The sequence below is a fragment of the Phascolarctos cinereus genome, unplaced genomic scaffold (genome assembly GCF_003287225.1).
Source record: "Phascolarctos cinereus isolate Bilbo 61053 unplaced genomic scaffold, phaCin_HiC Scaffold_4;HRSCAF=312, whole genome shotgun sequence".
Taxonomy (NCBI): Eukaryota; Metazoa; Chordata; class Mammalia; order Diprotodontia; family Phascolarctidae; genus Phascolarctos; species Phascolarctos cinereus.
The window spans coordinates 14,083,464-14,102,227 of NW_027555847.1; the positions used below are offsets into that span (position 1 = coordinate 14,083,464).

The 18,764-nt window shown below is 43.5% G+C and overlaps 1 protein-coding gene across 4 annotated transcripts in view; it reads left to right on the forward strand.

Annotated features, from left to right (window-relative positions):
• The first annotated feature begins 6,947 nt into the window (after window positions 1-6,947).
• Window positions 6,948-18,764, forward strand: part of CCDC66 (coiled-coil domain containing 66) — a 52,524-nt gene continuing 40,707 nt past the window's right edge. For 2 of the 4 annotated variants that reach the window (XM_078152067.1, XM_020970583.2), the window contains exons 1-3: window positions 6,949-7,068; window positions 16,579-16,643; window positions 17,676-17,701. In XM_078152067.1, coding sequence (XP_078008193.1) covers window positions 7,058-7,068; window positions 16,579-16,643; window positions 17,676-17,701 — 102 coding nt within the window. In that variant the 5' untranslated portion in view covers window positions 6,949-7,057. Of the gene's footprint in view, window positions 7,069-16,578; window positions 16,644-17,675; window positions 17,702-18,764 lie in introns of all 4 variants that reach the window. The other 2 variants (XM_078152068.1, XM_078152066.1) reach the window with 2 other exon arrangements.

An 18,764-nucleotide genomic window follows, 5' to 3' on the forward strand; every position in this document is an offset into this window, starting at 1 on the left:
AACAAATGAAGTCGCGTGTTGCAAAATTAGCAAGAACAAGCTTACCCCCAAAGAGAAGATATGAGAAGACACCTCCCCTTACTCCCATTGCAGGGTCTGGAAGTTCATGAGCACAGAATACTGCATATGTGAGGGTGAGGTTTAAGCTACCCCTCATCATTTTAGCTCTGATACCTTAACTAGATGAGATCATCTTTAAATCAATCAATTAAAAGCCTTAGACTAATTGGGAAAAGTCCTTGGCTTCCGTTCATTCATAAGTGAACTTGGTGAGTTGAATGTGGTGTAGAAAACACTTTAAATGTGAATGTACCCTCCCCAGGGACTACTGTGGTACACCCTGGGTTGGGGTTTGTAACTTCTGTTCTTGTTATAACTCCTCTGTAAATATCCTTTTTTTACAAGCTGCTTGGTATTAATAGCTTAGGTACTGGGATGCTAATCACTGAGTCAGTCAATGATATTGAGAACTGGGAAAATAGCCATTGAAACTGGTGATTAATATTGAGAAAACACAGGAACAGGGGCTCAGACCTGTAGCATTAGAAAATAAGCCTACAGAGGCAGCTAGGTGGCACAGTCAATAGAACACCAGCCCTAAAGTCAGGAGAACCTGAGTTCAAATGTGACCTCAAACACATAACACTTACTAGCTGTGTGACCCTGGGCAAGTCACTTAACCCCCATTGCCTAGCAATAAATAAATAAACCTATAGAAGGTTTGTTGCTTTTTTTTCCCCTTGCCTTCTCAATGGGTGGGGAAGGAGGGAGAGAGAGAATATGGAACTAAAAATATAAAATAAAATTGGATTTTAAAATGAAAAATAATTTTAAAATGAAAAGGATTTTTAAAAAGAAAGGAAATAGATCCATGAAAGACTCAAATGTATTGATGCAGAGTGAAGTGAGTAGACCCAGGAGGACAATTTACAGGATAACAATATCATTATGAGACAACTTTGAAAGATTTAAGAACTCTGATCAGCACTTTGACCATTATTCCAGAAGTTTCAGGATGAGGAGTGCTTACCTACCTCTTGACAAAAAGGAGATGGATTCAGGGTGCACATTGAGACATGTTTTGGGACATGGCCAACATGGATATGTGTTTTACTTGACAATGCATATTTGTTACAAGAGTTTTATTTTATTTTTCTTTTTCAGTGGGGAATAGGAGAGAAACAGATTTTTGTTCAATTAAAAAAACTACTTTTTTAAAAAGAAAACTTCATGACTCCCTTCAATCAATTTATCAACTTCTTTTAAATCAGTGGGTTTTTTTTTCAAAAAGTCATTTCTTTCCCCCCTTCCTCCATCAGACCTTGCCTTGTAACAAAGAAAAAACAATTAAGCAAAATCATCTAATACAGAAACATTGTCTTAACAAGGTTATATTGTACCCTGGGTAGACTACCCCACTCCCCACTTCTCTACTGTGAGAGTGGTGTTATGTTTCATCTTCCCCAGGACCTTCACTGAGTTTTCCGTTATTCAAAGTTCAACCTCATTTTAGTGATCTTTTCGTTTACAGTGTTGTAATAACTATGCATAATTCTCAATTGCACTTATTCCATTCTATATCAATTCATACAAATGAAGTTCATTTATACTGTTTACACTACATCAGTTCATATAAAGCTTTGTAAGTTTCTCTGCATTTTTCATATTCACCATTTCTTACTGCACAACGAATAATAATCCATTACATTCACAAACCACAGGGTTTTTTCCCAAAACATTCTTTAATCAATGGGCACTCACTTTTTTTCTAGTTCTTTACTACCATTGGGAGTGTTGTTAGGGAAATTTGGGTATCCAATAGATCTCTATTCCTGTCATTATCTTCATTGGAGTGTATGCCCAGTGACAGAATTGCTGAATATGGTCTGTTGAGTCACTTTTCCCACATAACTCTAACTTCAGAATGGTTCAGCCACTTCACAGTTCCACCAACGGTGCATTTATATGCTTAGCTTCCTACAGCCTCTTCAGCATTCACTCTGTTCCTATCTTTTTTCATTTCTGCCAGCTTGTGGCGAGTGAAGTGAAACCTCAGAGTTATTTAATGTTTCACTTACTATTAGAGATTAGAGTATGGTTTTTTTCTCTGTTTTCCTTTCTTTTGGGTTGGGTTTTGGGGTTTTTTTGGGGGGGGGTTGTGTTTTGTGTGTGTGTATGTATGTGTGTGTGTGTGTGTGTGTGTGTGTGTGTGTGTGTTTGTATTCATTAGTAGCTTCTTTTGAACTTTGTTAATATCCTTTGATCACTTACACATTGAGGAATGGCTTTTGGTGTTATATAATGTCAATTTCATGTATATTTTGGGTATCAGACTCTTAACAGTGCTGTTCCTTCTTTGTTGATTTTATTAGAGCAAAAACTTTTTAGTTTTATGCAGTCAAAATTGACCATTTTAACTTTTATAAAATATTCTCTAATTCTCATCTTATTAAGACTTGTTCCCTAGCCATAGTTAAGAAACGTACCTGGTCTTATTCTCTTCTATTTTTTTTCAAGTTATATGGTATAAATGTTGGTCCAATCATAATTTCTTTTTTTTTTCTTTTTGGCGAGGCAATTGGGGTTAAGTGACTTGCCCAGGGCTGCACAGCTAGTAGGTGTCAACTGTCTGAGGCCAGATTTGAACTCAGATCCTCCTGACTCCAAGGCCAGATCTCTATCCACTACACCACTTACCTGCCCCCCAATCTTAATTTCTTGCCAAACTTCCTTCCAATTTTCCCAGCAGCTCTTTTCAAAAAAGGAATTAATAGATTCCAAAGTAGTCCAGTTGAGTCCTCTTTGGAAAAATTCCATCATTCTCTGAGATTCCCAATATTGTACCTTAATTTTGCCTTTCCCAAAGAATCTTTATCCATTACTGTAATTGAATTTGTGTTGTGACCTTCTCACAGTCTAGCCTAGATCCGTTTCTGGGAGACAATAGTAGTCCAGAGCCCTTGGACAGCATTTTGATGGCAGCCTTGAATTTGACATCCATCAAGTCATCAAGGAGTGCAGGTGGGGCGCTCTCTGATCCTCTCACCTCTTGCCAGTGTCTCCCTATTCTAAGTACGTTGTGTCCCTCTATGTAGCTGCAGGTGATGACAACTTTTCCTTGTCAGAAGGCAGGAGACTTCCTGATGGACAGGAAAACAAAATGAAGCAACTCTAACTGTCCACATTATATCCAAGAGCGTAGGAAACACTTCCTAAGAAAAAGCTGCCTATGTTGAGACTGGTTTCAGGTCTCTTTTAAACTCCCCAGCATGACTGTCTTCCTTTGGGAATTGACTCCATGGCATGCTCTGATCTCATTTGACAGATATTCTTGTCCACTAGAAAACTTCTCTCTTACTCTCTCTAGTAAGTATGGCAGAGGACGGCACCATGTGCAGCAGAACTATAAAGCCCAAGAAATAATCTTATGAATTATCCATTCCAATGGCCTAGTTTTACAGAGGAGGGAACTGAAGCTCTGAGATTTTAAAAAACTAGCCCAAGATTAAACCAATTGTTTCTTCTCTCTACTTTTTTTTTGTCCTTTTTTGAGTCAGCTAAATGGCATTGCAGATAAGAGTGTTGGACCTGAAATGAGGAAGACCTGAGTTCAAATCCAGCCACAGACATTATGTGACCTTGAGCAAGTCACTTAACCTCATTCTGCCTCAGTTTTCTCAACTGTAAAATGGGGGCAATAACAGCACCTATCTCCTAGGGTTGTTATGAGCATAAAGTAAGACAATATTTGTAAACCACTTTGCAAGCATTAAAGTGGTATATAAATGTTAGCTTTTTATTATTTCCTCACTCGTCTTTCTTGTTCTTCCTAAAGTTGCCTCCCAAAATTGCTCTGAGTTGGATGTAGTGGTGCACCCATTAATCCCAGCTACTAGGGAGAGAGGTTGATGTAGTAGGCAAAGCTAGTCAAGACTCTGCACTCACTGGTACCAACATGGTGAGCCTGGTTGGACCAAAGGGGCGGGGGCGGGGCAGGGGAAGGAAGAGTCGATTGCTTTAGGAGGGACAAACTAGCCTAGGACAGAAAGCTCAAGTGCCTCTCAGAAGTGGGATGTGGCCACTGCCTTTCTCATATAAGCAAGATAGAGAGACTCAGTCTCTAAAAGCAATTTTTAAAATTTCCCTGTTGGGATCTCTTCCCACCAATGCTTCTGAATAATGCACTTAACTGAACTGTGTTTTTGTGAGGTGTACCCGTGTGTTCTTATCTGTGACTGCATGTGTCATTGCCTACTCGAAGACATCCAGCCATCTCCTTAACAATGTTTGATGCAGCAGCACCCACAAGTGGCTGCCTAACAAGGGTTTGGACGGTGGTGGTGGTGATGCCATCTAGAAAAGAAAACCGAGCTTCTGTAGTCATGGGAAATCATAAGACTCCAAGCCAGAACAGCCCTTGAAGATGATCTAAGCCATTCCCATCATTTTACAGACAAGGAAACTGAGTCCCAGAGAGTGAATCAATTAATCAACAAGGCTTATTAAGCATTTCCTTACTATGTGCTAGGCATTGAACGTGCAAAAAGAGTTTCTTCCCCAAGGAGTTTCCATCATGTACACAGAAAAGACGTCAAAAGTTACAGAGGGAGTTACTGAAGGATTTGAATCCTGGGAGTAAACCAGGATTCAAATCCAAATCTTCCAAGTCCAAATTTTATATTCACCTGTCCATATCACATAGAACAGGATAATTGAATAAGATTAAGCCTTGTTTGTTTAAAAACAAAATTTCCAACCCATAAAAAACCAATCGCAAATTTGGCAGTCAGGGATTAAGTGACTTGCCCAGGGTCACGCAGCTAGTAAGTATCAAGTGTCAGAGGCCAGATTTGAACTCTCTGACTGTAGGGCCGGTGCTCTCTCTACTTCATCACCTAGCTACCTCCTTTTCCTAACTTCTAATGGCTTAAGACCAAGTTAATGTTTTCCACAATGGGTAATTCCTTCAGACTGTGTAATAGGCTATAAGATGGATCTGAAATCTAAGGTGTGCTCTGACATTTCCAGGTATTGTGATAGCATATTTATAGTGCTTTGTTATTTCATTTTATCCTCACAACAACCCTGGAAGATTTAGGTGCTATTATTATCCCTATTTAACAGAAGAGGGTACTGAGTAAGGCAGAAGTTAAGTAACTTGCCAGCATCACTCAGCTAGTACGTGTCTAAGGTCACATTTAAACCCCAAGTCTTCCAGATTCCAGGGCCAAACCCTCACCTGCCTGCAGGATTTTTGTCCTTGTCAGTCCATCATGGAGGATCTATCAACAATCAGAAAGTCTCCCTAAAACATGATAACATGTAAAAATTTTATGGGTTTTTTTAATTTTGTTTTTGCTGAGGCAATTGGGGTTAAGTGACTCTAAGCTAATGAGTGTTACCTGTCTGAGGCCAGATTTGAACTCAGGTCCTCCTGACTGCAGGGCCAGTTTTCTAGCCACTGCACCACCAAAATTTTATTTTCATGGATTATATTATATACAAACACTCAGGAGCTATCTATTCACTATGTGTGTGAGGTCTTTGTTTTTATGTTAGTCAATCAAGAAATATTTTTAAGAGCCTATTATGTGTCTAGAACTGTACTAAGATCCAGGGATATGAAAAGAGGCAAAAGAAAGACACTGTCTTCCAGGATCTCACAGTCTAATAAGAGAGACAACAGGCAAACAAGCTATAGAGGACAAACAGGAAATAATTCAGAGAGGAAAGCCCTTAGAGTTGGAAGAGGTAAGGGAAGGCTTCCTATAGAAGACGGGATTTTGGTTAGAGCTTAAGGGAAGCCAGGGAGGTCATTGGTCCGAGCAGAGGAGACAGGGGGTTCCAGGCATGGAGGGAAAGCCAGAGAAAAGGCCTGACTCCTCAAGATGAAGTGTGACGTTCCTGAAATAGCCAAAGGTCAAAGCGGCGAGATTGAAGCGGGGGGGGGGGGGGGGGGGGGGGGGGGGGGGGGGGGGGGGGGTAAGGCGTAAGAGGACTGGAAAGGTAGGAAGGGCCTGGGTCACACAGGGCTTTGAATGACAAGCAGAGCATTTTTGTATTTGATCCTGGAAATGACAGGGAGCCACTGGAGTTTCTTGAATAAGGGAATAACAGGACTGGATCTGCGCTTCAGGAAAATCACTTTGGTGGCTAAATGGAGGAAGGTTCGGCGTGGGGAGACACCGGAGGCCGGCAGACTCCCTCCCCTCCCACGGGACTTAGGCAGGGTGGTCTGCTGGAACGAGAGCTCACCCCCGAGTTCAGGTCCCGCCTCTGACACCCTTTGGCTGTGTGCCCGAGGCAGGTCAGGTCACCCCTAGATGCTCTGGGAAACTCTCCAAAACTAGGGACGGGCCAGGGAAAGTGATGAGACCCCAGTATGGGCGATGCACTACAGCGCCTATGTGGAGGAGGAACTTCGTGGGTGCTTGGGGACGTGCTGATTTTGTTTTCATTCATTCTATTTTACAATAGACTCTAAGCCCCTTGAAGGCAAACACGGTTTCGCTTGTCTCCCAGCGCCGAGCGTAGGGTCTGACACGTAGGGGCGCTCGTGAATGGACTGGTCGCAGGTTGTCTTTGTCTCCTCCTGGCAATGTCAGCTCCTTGCGGGCAGTGACTGTTCTCTTTGTCCCGGGATCCGCCGCGCCGCGCCCCGCACAGCGCCCCGCACCCACCCAGCAGCCTCTTTCACGAGGCCTTTGCATGGACGGAATGACTGCGCCCCTGGTCTGGGTAGGGAGGCATCGCCTAGCGCAGTGCCGGGCACCAGGAGGAGGCTCGGGAGGCGGGGCTGAGAGGGGGGCGGGGGCACATCCGGGGCGGAGTCAGCGTCAGCGACGCGCCCCCGCCCCGCCCCCTCGTAGCCGGAGCTCACCCCCGAGTATCGCGGGCTGTGATTGGCTCCGCGCCCAGGGCCGGCAGCCGGTGCCTGTGGTGCTTGTTGGGAGGCGGTGGTGACAGCGGCGTTGTCCGGGGAGGAGAAAGAGGCGCCTGCGGCGGAATAGCGATCCGACGTGCGGGGAGTGGCCGGGGCTCGTGCACTCGCGGGGCCATGAACCTGGGGTAAGCGGAGCGGGCCAGGTTCTCTCCGAGGAACCGAAAAAGAACCCTAGGAGGCCGGGTTCGGGGGGCCGGGGCCGCTTTCGGAGCGAGGCTCCCGTCATCCTCCGGAGCCGGCAGCGGGCCGCCCCTGCCCCGCCCTCGGAGGGCTGGGGGGGAGGGCCGCGCACGTGACCGAGCTCCTACTGTGTGCCCATGCGGGGGGGCGTGCACGTGACCCAGCTCCTACTGTGTGCCCCCGCCCCCGGGGGGCAGGACCCGGCAGCCTGGGTAAAGTGCTCACTGTGTGCCCAGCCCTCCAGAGCAGCCGTTCTGCTTCCGTTGTGATGGGGACCGACTGGTGGCCGGTCGGGTCGTTTTCCCTCTGGGCGTTGCCGGGATAGGGAGACCGGCATAAAACAGGATCTACCCGGAGGCGTGGTCTGTACGGTGCCTTTATCCTGTGACCGGTGCAAGGATCTCAAGTTATCCTTACATCAACCTTAGGTGTTAATTGTTATTATCCCCATTTTACCGAGGCCGGCTGAGGTTAAGTGACTTGGCCAAGGCCACACAACTATTTGAACTTGAATTTGAACTCAAGTCTTCCCGTCCCCAGGCCCATTCCATCGTGTTATGGAACTGCCTGCTTTGTGCTTGGGTGCTGGGGAAGCAGAGATAGAAATGAAACCGAATCTGCCCTCAAGAAGCTTACATTCCACGGGGGGGGGGGGGAATGATTCAGCAGCCTTTATCAAGTGCTTCTTGTGTGCCTGGCCAGGGGCTGGCCTACAAAGACATGAATGAAACCATATCCTCAAGGATTAACTTCTGCTGAGGGGGAGGTTACGTAATCTCTGAAGCCGCCTCTCCGTGAGCATTGACTGAGTATGTAGGATTGGATATACAAAGAGAAAAACCAAAATATCATCTCTGCTTTTCAGAATGCACATTCTGGAGGGGGAGACAATGGTCGACAACTTGTATAAAGATAAATCAATACAAAATATACAGGGATAGGAACTAGAAGTGTGAATTCATTCCTATAGGAAACACCTGGATGAGAAAACGCCCTCTACACATGTACCCTCTCTGAAGCTGATAGGCTTAGAGATTTGCCCAGAGGATGGAGAGGTTAAGGGACATGCCCAGGGTCACACAGCCAGGATGTGGGTGTGACTGTGGCAAGATTCACACCCTGTCTTCTTAGCTCAGGGTCAAGTTTTCTGTCCACAACACCCCTGCTGCCTCCTCATTCAAGAGAAATGTCAAATAATTGCAGGGAGAGGGTGCCACTAACCATAGATGCTTTGGGTGTGAGGATGGCATTTGAGGGGGTGTGTGTGTACATGCGCGTGGGCTCCTGACTTAGTAAGTACTTAACTCATTTTGATCCATCCACCCATTTATTCTTGGGAAACTTGGTAGATTTGCAGTTTTCTGAAGGAAAATAAAGGCGCTGGTCAGTTTGTTGAAGGAAATCCAGCCCACTTTCTTTTTCCTTTTCAGTCCCATGGCTAACATGTTATCTCCCTGTACCAACTTTCTCAGATCTGTGTGATGATTGACAAGCTCGATCGTTGGTCCAAATGTGTGTCATAATCCAGGCACTAGACATTTACAACCATTCACAGAACAAAGGTGCTTGCACCCAAAGACAAAAGTCAATTCTCTCCCGTCCTTGAAGAGCTTTCAGTCCCGGGGGAACGGGGAGGTAACAAGCAGGGCACAGATCCATAAGTGCCAAAGGAATATGGAGCAGTTTCCAGGCTGCCTGGATTACTAATGGACAGTTTGCACAGTGATGGCCTGTCTTCGTTAATCATCATGATAACTGCTGCTTTTTGTAGAAAACTTGAAGGTTTGCAAAAAGGTTTGTTGTTTTACTCACAACAGTCTTACGGGTTAGGTTACAGAAGTTCTTTTATCCCCATTTAGGGGTGAGGCTCAGGAAAAGGAAGGGATTTGCCCTAGGACTCATAGCTATTCATTTATTCAATTATGAAGTGCCTTCAGTGTGCCAGGTACCAGGCTGGCTACCATGGAGACAGATGCTCAAAAAGAAACCGTTTCTGCCCTCTGACTTACATTCTTTCAGTGGGGAGAAACAATGCATACTCATATAAGTAAATGCAAACTTTATACAAGGTCATTTCAGGGAACTTTGACAGTCTCAATGCTGAAGTCCCTCTTGGCTCTGACATTCAGTGGTTCTGTCCAATATGAGGTAGGGGTAAACCCCAGGGAATAGAGGAGTGGCTGTTCCTGTTATCTTGGATGTCCAAGGAATGGGTCACAGACCCTGTGCAGGCTTATCCATCCCCAGAGGAAGGCATGTACTCTGGCAAGCAGGATGCTCTTTCTCGAACAAGGCAAAGTACTCAGCCAAGGAGAGGGGCCAAGATAAAAATGCTTTCCTGGGTAGGAGGGGACAGCAAGGAAATGTCTTTTTTGACCTTCAGACAAGGCTAGTTACTTATAACCTACCACCCTCTTCCCTTCCTCGACTGTACCAAGGCTGAAGATACACCAGATCTTCTCTCACCCATTCCTCTGACTCTAGGCCGAGTCCCTAACCCATAGGTGAGCCTCCAGATCTGTACAGAGATTTCCAGGGGGTTCTAACTTCAGACTTCCTGAGAGGGAAGGGAAAGGAAGAAGATTTATTGAGTGCCTAATGTGTGCCAGGTTCTGTGCCTGTAAGCGTGTTTACAGATGTTGATCAACCCTGGGAGCTAGGTGCTATTATAATCCCCATTTTATAGTTGAGGAAACTGAGGCAGACAGATTAAGCGACTTGCCTAGGTCACACGACTAGGAAGTGTTTGAGTCTGGATTTGAACGCAGGCCTCCGGGCCTAACACCACCTAGTCAGCTGCCTCACGTAGCTGAGAGTTAGGAGGATGGTGCAGAAGAATGAACCCCAGACTCGGCTTAGTCCTGGCTCCGTCACTTATTTTCTCTATGATTTTAGGCGACTTTCTTTTTATTTATTTTTAATAGCATTTTATTTTTTTCCGATTACATGTAAGACAGTTTTTAACATTCATTTATTTTTTGAGGCAGTCAGAATTAAATGACTTGCACAGGGTCACACAGCTAGTGTCTAGGACCATATTTGAGGTTGGGTCCTTCTGGCTTCAGGACCAGTGCTGTATCCACAGCACCACCTAGCTGCCCTATTTACCTTTTTTTTTTTTAAATTTTTGAGTTCCAAATTCTCTCTCTCTCACCCACACTACCACTTCCATAAGACAATGAGCAGTTTGATATAGGTTATGTATATTTTTGGCAACTTTCAAAGTAAATACGAAGTTGTTTGAGGGGAGTGCACCAGCAGCTGGGGGCAGATGATACAAATTGAGCTTTGAAAGAAGCCAGGGATTTTAAGAGGCGCAGGTGAGGCAGGAGCACATTGTAGGCAGCAGGACAGTCTAAGGAAAGGCGCTCTGGCAAGAGATGGAACTTTGGGTCCCAGAAGCCGCCCGAATATGTGGAGTGCAATGACGTGCGGTCAGCAGCTCAATCGTGAAGGGCTCAAGATGCCCAACAGAGAAGTCTGTGTCTTATCGCCAGGAGAAAACCATCAGCAGTAGTGTAGCTCGGTGGAGAGTAGTCTGGAGAGCAGAGAGATCTGAAGAAGAAAAACCAGTGAGGAATGAGTAAGACAGAGACAAGTCTCTGAGCGGAGGTGGGGGAGACATCAGAGAGGTGCCACGCAGCCTCTGAGCCACAGTTCCACCTGCACCCACTTTTTACTCCATATCCAAAGCACTTTCAATTGTACTCAATGGTCTCATTCTTTCATAGGAACTAGCTGCTTTGTACAGGTGCTTTGCTAGGCTGTCTGGGGGCTTCCTGGTGCTCCCTAGCCTCAGGGAGCTTACAGTCAAGTAGAGCATCAAGGAAGATGTGCCCAAATAATTCTATACTGTGGATGTGGATCTGTCTACCAACATATGGTGGCCCTTCCCTCTGAGAGCCACCCTTGGGCTAGCTGCTTTTCCCTTCTCTCAGGACAAGAGCATCTCTGATCGTCTTCGCTAATGCCTTTTTTAGTAGGATGACACCCTCTGTGCATCTTTCTGTTGTTCTTCAAGGTGTCACTCATCTCCAGGAGAATGTCAGGTGTTGAAACCTGTTCTTCCTTCTCACTGTGACTTCCAGTCCTTCTACCCTTGGCACCTTGCAAAGCTGTCATCACCCTGGGTTTCCTTTCCATTTCATGCTCAGGTATTGTTTCAAAGGGAAAACAGTGCAGCCCAGACTGACTGTATGTGTGACCATTTGTTTTGGAGCTCAGCGGAAAACTTCCCAACTTTGATTAAGAGTAAACCATTTTCGTTAGAATAGAGGACTCAAAAATGTTCACCAAGAACTGTTTCAATTACAGAGAAAAAATGCTCAGTGGATAGAGCACCGGCTCTGAAGTCAGGAGGACATGAGTTCAAATATTGCCTCAGACCAAACACTTGACACTTACTAGCTGTGTGAACCTGGGCAGGTCACTTAACCCCAGTTGCCTAAAAAAAAATGTGCTGAGAACCAGGCCTTTGAAAAGCCTGCATTTCCTAAAACAACCCATACTTACTGTTTGCCACTTAAGTGTTTCTCAAAATGAGGAAACAGGCTCCGAGTTTCTGAACAGTGGGGAAAAGAGACTCACAAACCCTGTGAGCAGTGATTCAGAGGCCCTGTGCTTTGAGCAGAGAAGAACGCTTCCCAATTTGTTCAGATGTCACTGAATAGCAACCAGAAAAACGTGTTTTATTTTCTAGTCTAATTGACTCCTCAAATAATACCAACAGCTCGGCTTTTTGTTGGCTACCTCAGAACCCCACATGAGGTGGATCCTTCGAAGATTATTCCCCCATTTTGCAGATGAGGAAAATCTCTATTCACCCCTGGCAAGTGTGAGAGCCAGGCTTTGAGATTGGGTCTTGCTGAGTGCACTTCTGCCCCCAGACTCACTGGGACCTAGTGGTAGGAAAGATCCAGAAAGATGTGTCAAAGAAGGTGAGCCCAGGTGGGGAAGAGCTGTCAAACTAACAGGCATGAGGAAGACCTCTGGAGCAGGGAGAGACCCTCTGCATGGAGGTCTGAGGCAGCTCAGTGGTGCAGAAGGTAGAGCCCCGGCCTGGAGTCAGGAAGACCTGAGTTCAAATTCAGTCTCAGACACTCAACCTCTGTCTGCCTCAGTATCCTCATCTGTAAAATGAGCAGGGTTGTTGTGGAGAGTTAATGACATGTTGGTAAAGTGCTTAGCACTTTATGCCTGGCAGTAGTAGGTGCTTAAGGCACTTAATAATGCTCATTTCCTTCCTTCCAAATGTACAAGAACATCGTGTGAAGACTTTGTGGACTGTCCCATTGGAGGGAGTGCTCTACATCGGTAAGGTCGCAGAGCCCTTTCAGTACCAAACATTTCAGGCCCTCTGGCAGCAAAGCTTAATAAAAATGAAGGAGAGGGCTTCCCTTCTTCCTACCCTCGTCTTTCTCTTTTGGTTATTCTTTTTGGTAAAAGTTCATCAGATAAGCTTTGTTGTTGTTCAGTCATGTCTGACCCTTTGTACCCCATTTGGGGTTTCTTGGCAGAGATACAGGCTGGGTTTGTCATTTCCTTCTGCAGCTCATTTTACAGATGAGGAAACTGAGGCTAGTAGGGGTAAGCGACTTGCTCAGGGTCATACAGATAGTAAGTGTCTGAGGCCAGACTTGAATTCAGGAAGATATCTTCTGACTCCAGGCCCAGTTCTCTATGCAGTGTGGCACCTCCTAGCGGTCCCAGTCACAGCTTTAGGCCTTGCTAAAAATTAAAACATAATGTCTTTGACAGTTGAGTGAGGGAACTTTCTCAATCTCATCTTCTTATTCTTCTTATTCTCACAGATTTTTCTGCTTCGGTTCAGTGTATATTTTGTCCCCACTGATAAATTCATAGGTGTTGAATCCTTGTTTCTACAAAGAAAGAAAAACACATTTCTTTGGTGCTTGAAGATTTGTGGCGCACTTTCCTCATCATTCAGGTCTGACACGCGAGGAGCTTGCTTGGTCAAAGCTCTGGGCCTCCCTGTGGCCGCCTGGTCAGGGAGTGTTGGGACCAAGGCCAGAACTAAGCCCTTCACGCTTGAAGATCAGCATCTTCTCCATTATGCCGTGTCTTCCCTGAATCCAGATGTTTTCTAGTAAAACTATCAAATTTTATTCCAGTGATTGTCACTTTATTTCCAATTGAATATTTCTATTTTAAAAAGTCAAGTAATATTACTTCATTATGTTGGGTTCTAGGATACAGAGACTAGTTTCTACTCCCCTTCCACTTTGTCTATACAAAATAAATAGAAAATAAATTAAAAGTACTATTGTCACTTATTCAGTCAGTGAACATTTACTGAGTACTTATTATGTGCCTAGCACTGTGCTAAATGCTGGAATCAGGAGTAGAGGTGGAGGGCAGGGTCCATTTGTATTTGACTGTACCTAGCTGAGTGCCTGGCCCTTTTTGAATGACTGAATGATTCTAACAAATACAGGACTTGGTCAGGTGTTCTCTGTCTCTTTAAAGTAGCATTGGGAGGGTGGAGCCAAGATAGCAGAGTGAAAACAGTGACTTGCTTGAGCTCTCCCCCAAACCCCTCCACATACCTGTAAAAAAAATGGCTCTAAACAAATTCTAGAGCAGCAGAACCCACAAAAAGACAGAGTGAAACAAATTTCCAGCCCAAGACAATCTGGATGGTTGATTGGAAAGGTCTGTTGCACCAGGCTGGGAGAGGAACGCAGTTCAGCATGGGCACACAGGCAAAGACCAGACCTCAGCGAACCTGGAGCAGCCCTCAGAGGACTGAATCACAGGCAACTATGGCGGTTTCCAGACTTCTCAACCCACAAACACCAAAGACAACTTAGAAAGTCAATAGGAAAAGTCTGTGACTGCAGTGAGAGAGAAACTCGGTCCCAGCCCTAGTCCTGGTGCATCCCCAGAGTAGCGGCTGCTTCCTGATCTCTCAGCCCACAGATGGAGGGGGAATCGAGTGGCTGATCAGAGGAAGATTGCAGGGATCTCTTTGCTGGTGCTGAAGCAGGATTCTCTGCTTTGCCCATGCATGGATTTGGGTCACAGTTCTGGGTGGCAATCCTGGGGCAAGGAAGAGCACTGGCGTGATGGAGCTTGTAGTGGTGGTGAAAAGAAAATCCTACTCATAGTTCCAAGGCAGAAAAGAGTGTTTGTGGTCACTCATAGACCAGAGCACAGGCCAGGAAAGGAGTAAACACCTCTCCTTTGATCATAGCACCTTGGAAGAACTGAAAATTTACAGTCCCTACAAGTATCTCTGAAAACCGCTGCACAAAACCCCCAAAGCTTGGGACAGTACATTCTCCACACTGGAAGCAGACCTTTACCTTAGCAAAGAGTTTAAAACTCAAGTAATTGCCTTGGAAAATGAGCAAACAACACAAAAAAAGTCCTACCATAGAATCTTTCTTTGGTGACAAAGAAGATTAAAACATACAACCAGAAGACAACAAAGTCAAAGCCTCCAAGAAAAATATGAATTGGTCCCAGGTCATGGCAGAGCTCAAAAAGGATTTTGAGAAGCAAGTAAGAGAAGTAGAGAAAAAACTGGGAAGAGAAACGAGAGTGATGCAAGGCAATCATGAAAAATAAGTCAACAGCTTGCTAAAGGAGACCCCCCAAAAAATTGAAAAAAATCACACCTTAAAAAATAGCCTAACCAGAATGGCAAAAGAGGTCTAGAAAGCCAACAAGGAAAAGAATGCCTTAAAAAAGTGGACTGGGCCAAATGGAAAAGGAAGTCCAAAAGCTCACTAAAGAAAATAGTTCCTTAAAAATTAGAATGGAGCAGTTGGAAGCTAGTGACTTTATGAGAAATCAAGACACTGTAAAACAAAATCAAAAGAATGAAAAAATAGAAGACAATGTGAAATGTCTCATTGGAAAAACAACTGACCTGGAAAATAGATCCAGGAGAGATAATTTAAAAATTGTTGGATTATCTGAAAGCCATCATCAGAAAATGGGCCTAGACATCATCTTTCAAGAAATTATCAAGGAAAACTGCCCTGATATCCTAGAACCAGAGGACAAAATAGAAATGGAAAGAATCCACCAATCACCTCCTGAGAGAGATTCCCTAAAGGAAAACTCCTAGGAATATTGTAGCCAAATTCCACAATTCCCAGGTCAAGGAGAAAATATTGCAAGCAACCAGAAAGAAACAATTCAAGTATTGTGGAAACACAATCAGGATAACACAATATGTAGCAGCGTCTACGTTAAGGGACTAGAGGACTTGGAATATAATATTTTGAAGGTCAAAGGAGATAGGATTACAGCCAAGAATCACCTGCCCAGCAAAACTGAGTATAATCCTTCAAGGGGAAAAAAATGGACATTCAGTGAAATAGAGGACTTTCAAGCATTCTTGATGAAAAGACCAGAGCTGAATAGAAAATTCGACTTTCAAATACAAGACTCAAGAGAAGCATGAAGAGGTAAACAGGAAAGAGAAATCATAAGGGACTTATTAAAGTTGAACTGTTTACATTCCTGCATGGAAAGATGGTATTTGTAACTCGTGAGACCTTTGTCAGTACTAGGGTAGTTGGAGGGGAAAAAATTATGTGTATGTATACGTAGATAGATAGAGGTTACAGGGTGAGTTGAAGATGAAGGGGTGATATCTGGAGAACAAATTAAAGGGTGAGAGGATTATACTGGGAGGAGAAAGGGAGAGGTATAGAATGGGGTAAATTATCTCACATAAAACAGACAAGAAAAGGCTTTTACAGTGGAAGGGAAACGGGAAGATGAGAGGGAATGAGTGAATCTTATTCTCATCAGATTTGGCTTAAGGAAGGAATAACATACTCAATTGGGTATGGAAATCTGTCTTACCCTACTGGAAAATAGGGAGGAAGGGGATAAGAGAGCAAGGGGATAATAGAGGGGAGGGCAGATTGGGGGTGGGGGTGATCAGAAGCAAACACTTCTAAGGAGGGACAGGGTCAAAAGAGAGAATAGAATAAATGGGGGGTGGGGTAGGATAAAGGGAAATATAGTTAGTTTTTCACAACATGACTACTATGGAAGTGTTTTGCATGACTACAAATGTATAACCTGTATTGAGTTGCTTGCCTTTTCAGTGAGGGTAGGTGGGGAGGGAGGAAGGGAGAAAATTTGGAACTCAAAGTTTTAAAAACACATGTTTTAAAAAAAAATGTTTTCACATGCAACTGGGAAATAAGAAATACAAGAAATGGGGTACAGAAGTCTATCCTGCTCTACAGGAAAATAGAAGGGAAAGGGGATAAGAGAAGGGAGGGGGGAGAGATAGAAGAGAAGGCAGAACAGGGGAAGGGGTATTCAGAATGCATGCCATCTTGGGGTGGGGGGGAGGGGTGAGAAATTTGGAACTCAAAAACTTGTGGAAGTGAATATTGAAAACTAAAAATAAATAAATTTATATCATAAAAAAATAAGTAATACTGAGCAACTTTCTGTTTTTATAGGGATGGATTAAAGCTTGAAACAGAATTATTGGATGGGAAAACAAAGCTAATATTGGCTTCATATGGTATGGTGTTTTTATAACTATAATTGGCATTAATATTTTAGAAGCTTATCAAATATATGTATGAAACAAAAAATTTTATGTAAGTTGAATTTTAAATGCATGCCTTGTTTTTATATTTGGTACTGTTTTACTTTTATTAAATCTAGCTTGGGTTATGGCTGTTTATATTTCTACTTTTAAAATACTAGTAATGCCTCTCAGTGCTTGAGAATTTGTTTTTATCAGGCTATTTAAATTAAGTTTTGGACTATGACTTGATGTATTTTACCATTATTACTTGTGAATTTACAGTATTTAATATGGTTTACAAAATGTTGTATACATTAGCTTTGAGAGTAGGCTATCTTCCTGTTTCCTGGTAAGTAACAAATGAAATTTAATTCCACATTTATGTTTTTGCATGTAGAGATTTACTGAATTTTAGACAGCTTGGTGTGTATTATCTCATGGTCACACTTGCTGCTGAACTGTTATATGCATTTTCTATCTTTGATTTATGTTATAATAAAATAATAAATGTAAAATTATTTTGGTAAAGCCTTCACTTGTCATTTCTCTGTTATAGAGAATTGGTATCATTCATATGTTATATATCCCCTCCCATGGAATTCTCTGCCCTTTTCTGTTTATAGACTAGTATTACCTTATTACTTGAAAAATGAGTAAGATGGACAATAATGCAAAAATAGCCTTCCATGGCTTCCAGAAAATTATCATTTTACTTAAAGACAGTCTTTTTTTTCCCTTTTAGGTCTGCATATGATGTTAGGATTTCAAGCTCTTTTGTCAGGGAATTGTGTTATTCTTTAGTTAACCTGCTTTATAAGTCCTAATGTTAAATAATGAAATAATGCTTGTTCAGATAACATTAGAAACAAAGCCACTTCTCAGAGAAGAACTATAGTTACATTTTTTATGCTAAGATTTCTACCTTGAAAATATATCTAAATTCATTTTGTAAAAATGCTTTCTGTCAGTGTCTTAATATTTTTTTGTTATTGATAATTTATTTTTTTCCTTTCTCTTTTGTAGAACGTAAACCAAAAACTGCCATGAAGGTAAGCAAAATAATTTTTACTTTGCCTCTTTGACAAGTGTCAGATGCAGTTCTTTAAAATCATTTAAGTTTTACATTTAGAATAAGAGGATATTTGGAGGGAGGATGATTTCAGGAGAAGAGAACATGATCTCTTGTCTGATGTCCTTTTTAATGTCCGGCAGACTAGTGTTCAGGGATAGATTAAGATGAGTACATAAATCAATGAGTCATCTCTGAGAGCTGCTTAGATTGTCAGTGGAGGAGGTCCCATGACAGAGCCTTCAGAGATGACCACCCTTGAGGGCAGGACCAAAGTGATGATGCAGCAAAGGGAACTGGTGAAACGAAGACTGAGAGAGCGGCGTCACAGAAGCTGAGGGAGGAGAGGGGCCAAGAGGGAGGGCAGAGTTGAGAGTGTCAGAGCCCCCAAAGTGTCGAGGAGAATGGCAGCTGGAAAGGCCGTGAGGTTATCGGGTAACCTTGAACCACATTTTCTAACACATTTTTTCATTCCCCGCCTCTTCCCGTCCCATCTTGCTCCTTGGGTTGACATGGTATCCCCCCCGCACACGATATACGCGTTGATTTGGATTGGAGAATCTTGTACGGTGCCTTGTAGAGCGTCTCTGCCCCTTCATTCTTTGCAGTAGACTGCTGGTGTGCAAGTTGCGGGGATTTCCTTGGTGGTCTGAAAGCTCCTACTGTGATGTGAAATAAGCTTATCATGAGCTCTGTGAGATGAGTTGGCCACAGGATCCACACAATGATGTTGCTTCTTGCCTTTGAATACATGATAAAATCAACCCTGCCAGATCTTGTCTTTGCCCCTTGAAGGAGAACCTTGGGACTTTAATTTACTTGGAGCTTCTTATATGTCCTGATTTATCTAACAAGAATATTAACTTTGAAGTGGTTTGCTTCCATTAGTTATACTCAGGGTCTTTGATTACTTGTAAGGATCTCATGCGTAAGAATATCAGCAGTAAAAGCAGTGTTTATTAACGGTCTAAATACTATATGATTCTCAGCATTCTCTGCTTCCATCACTGCATTAGGGAAGAAACCAGCATGGGGCCAAGGGC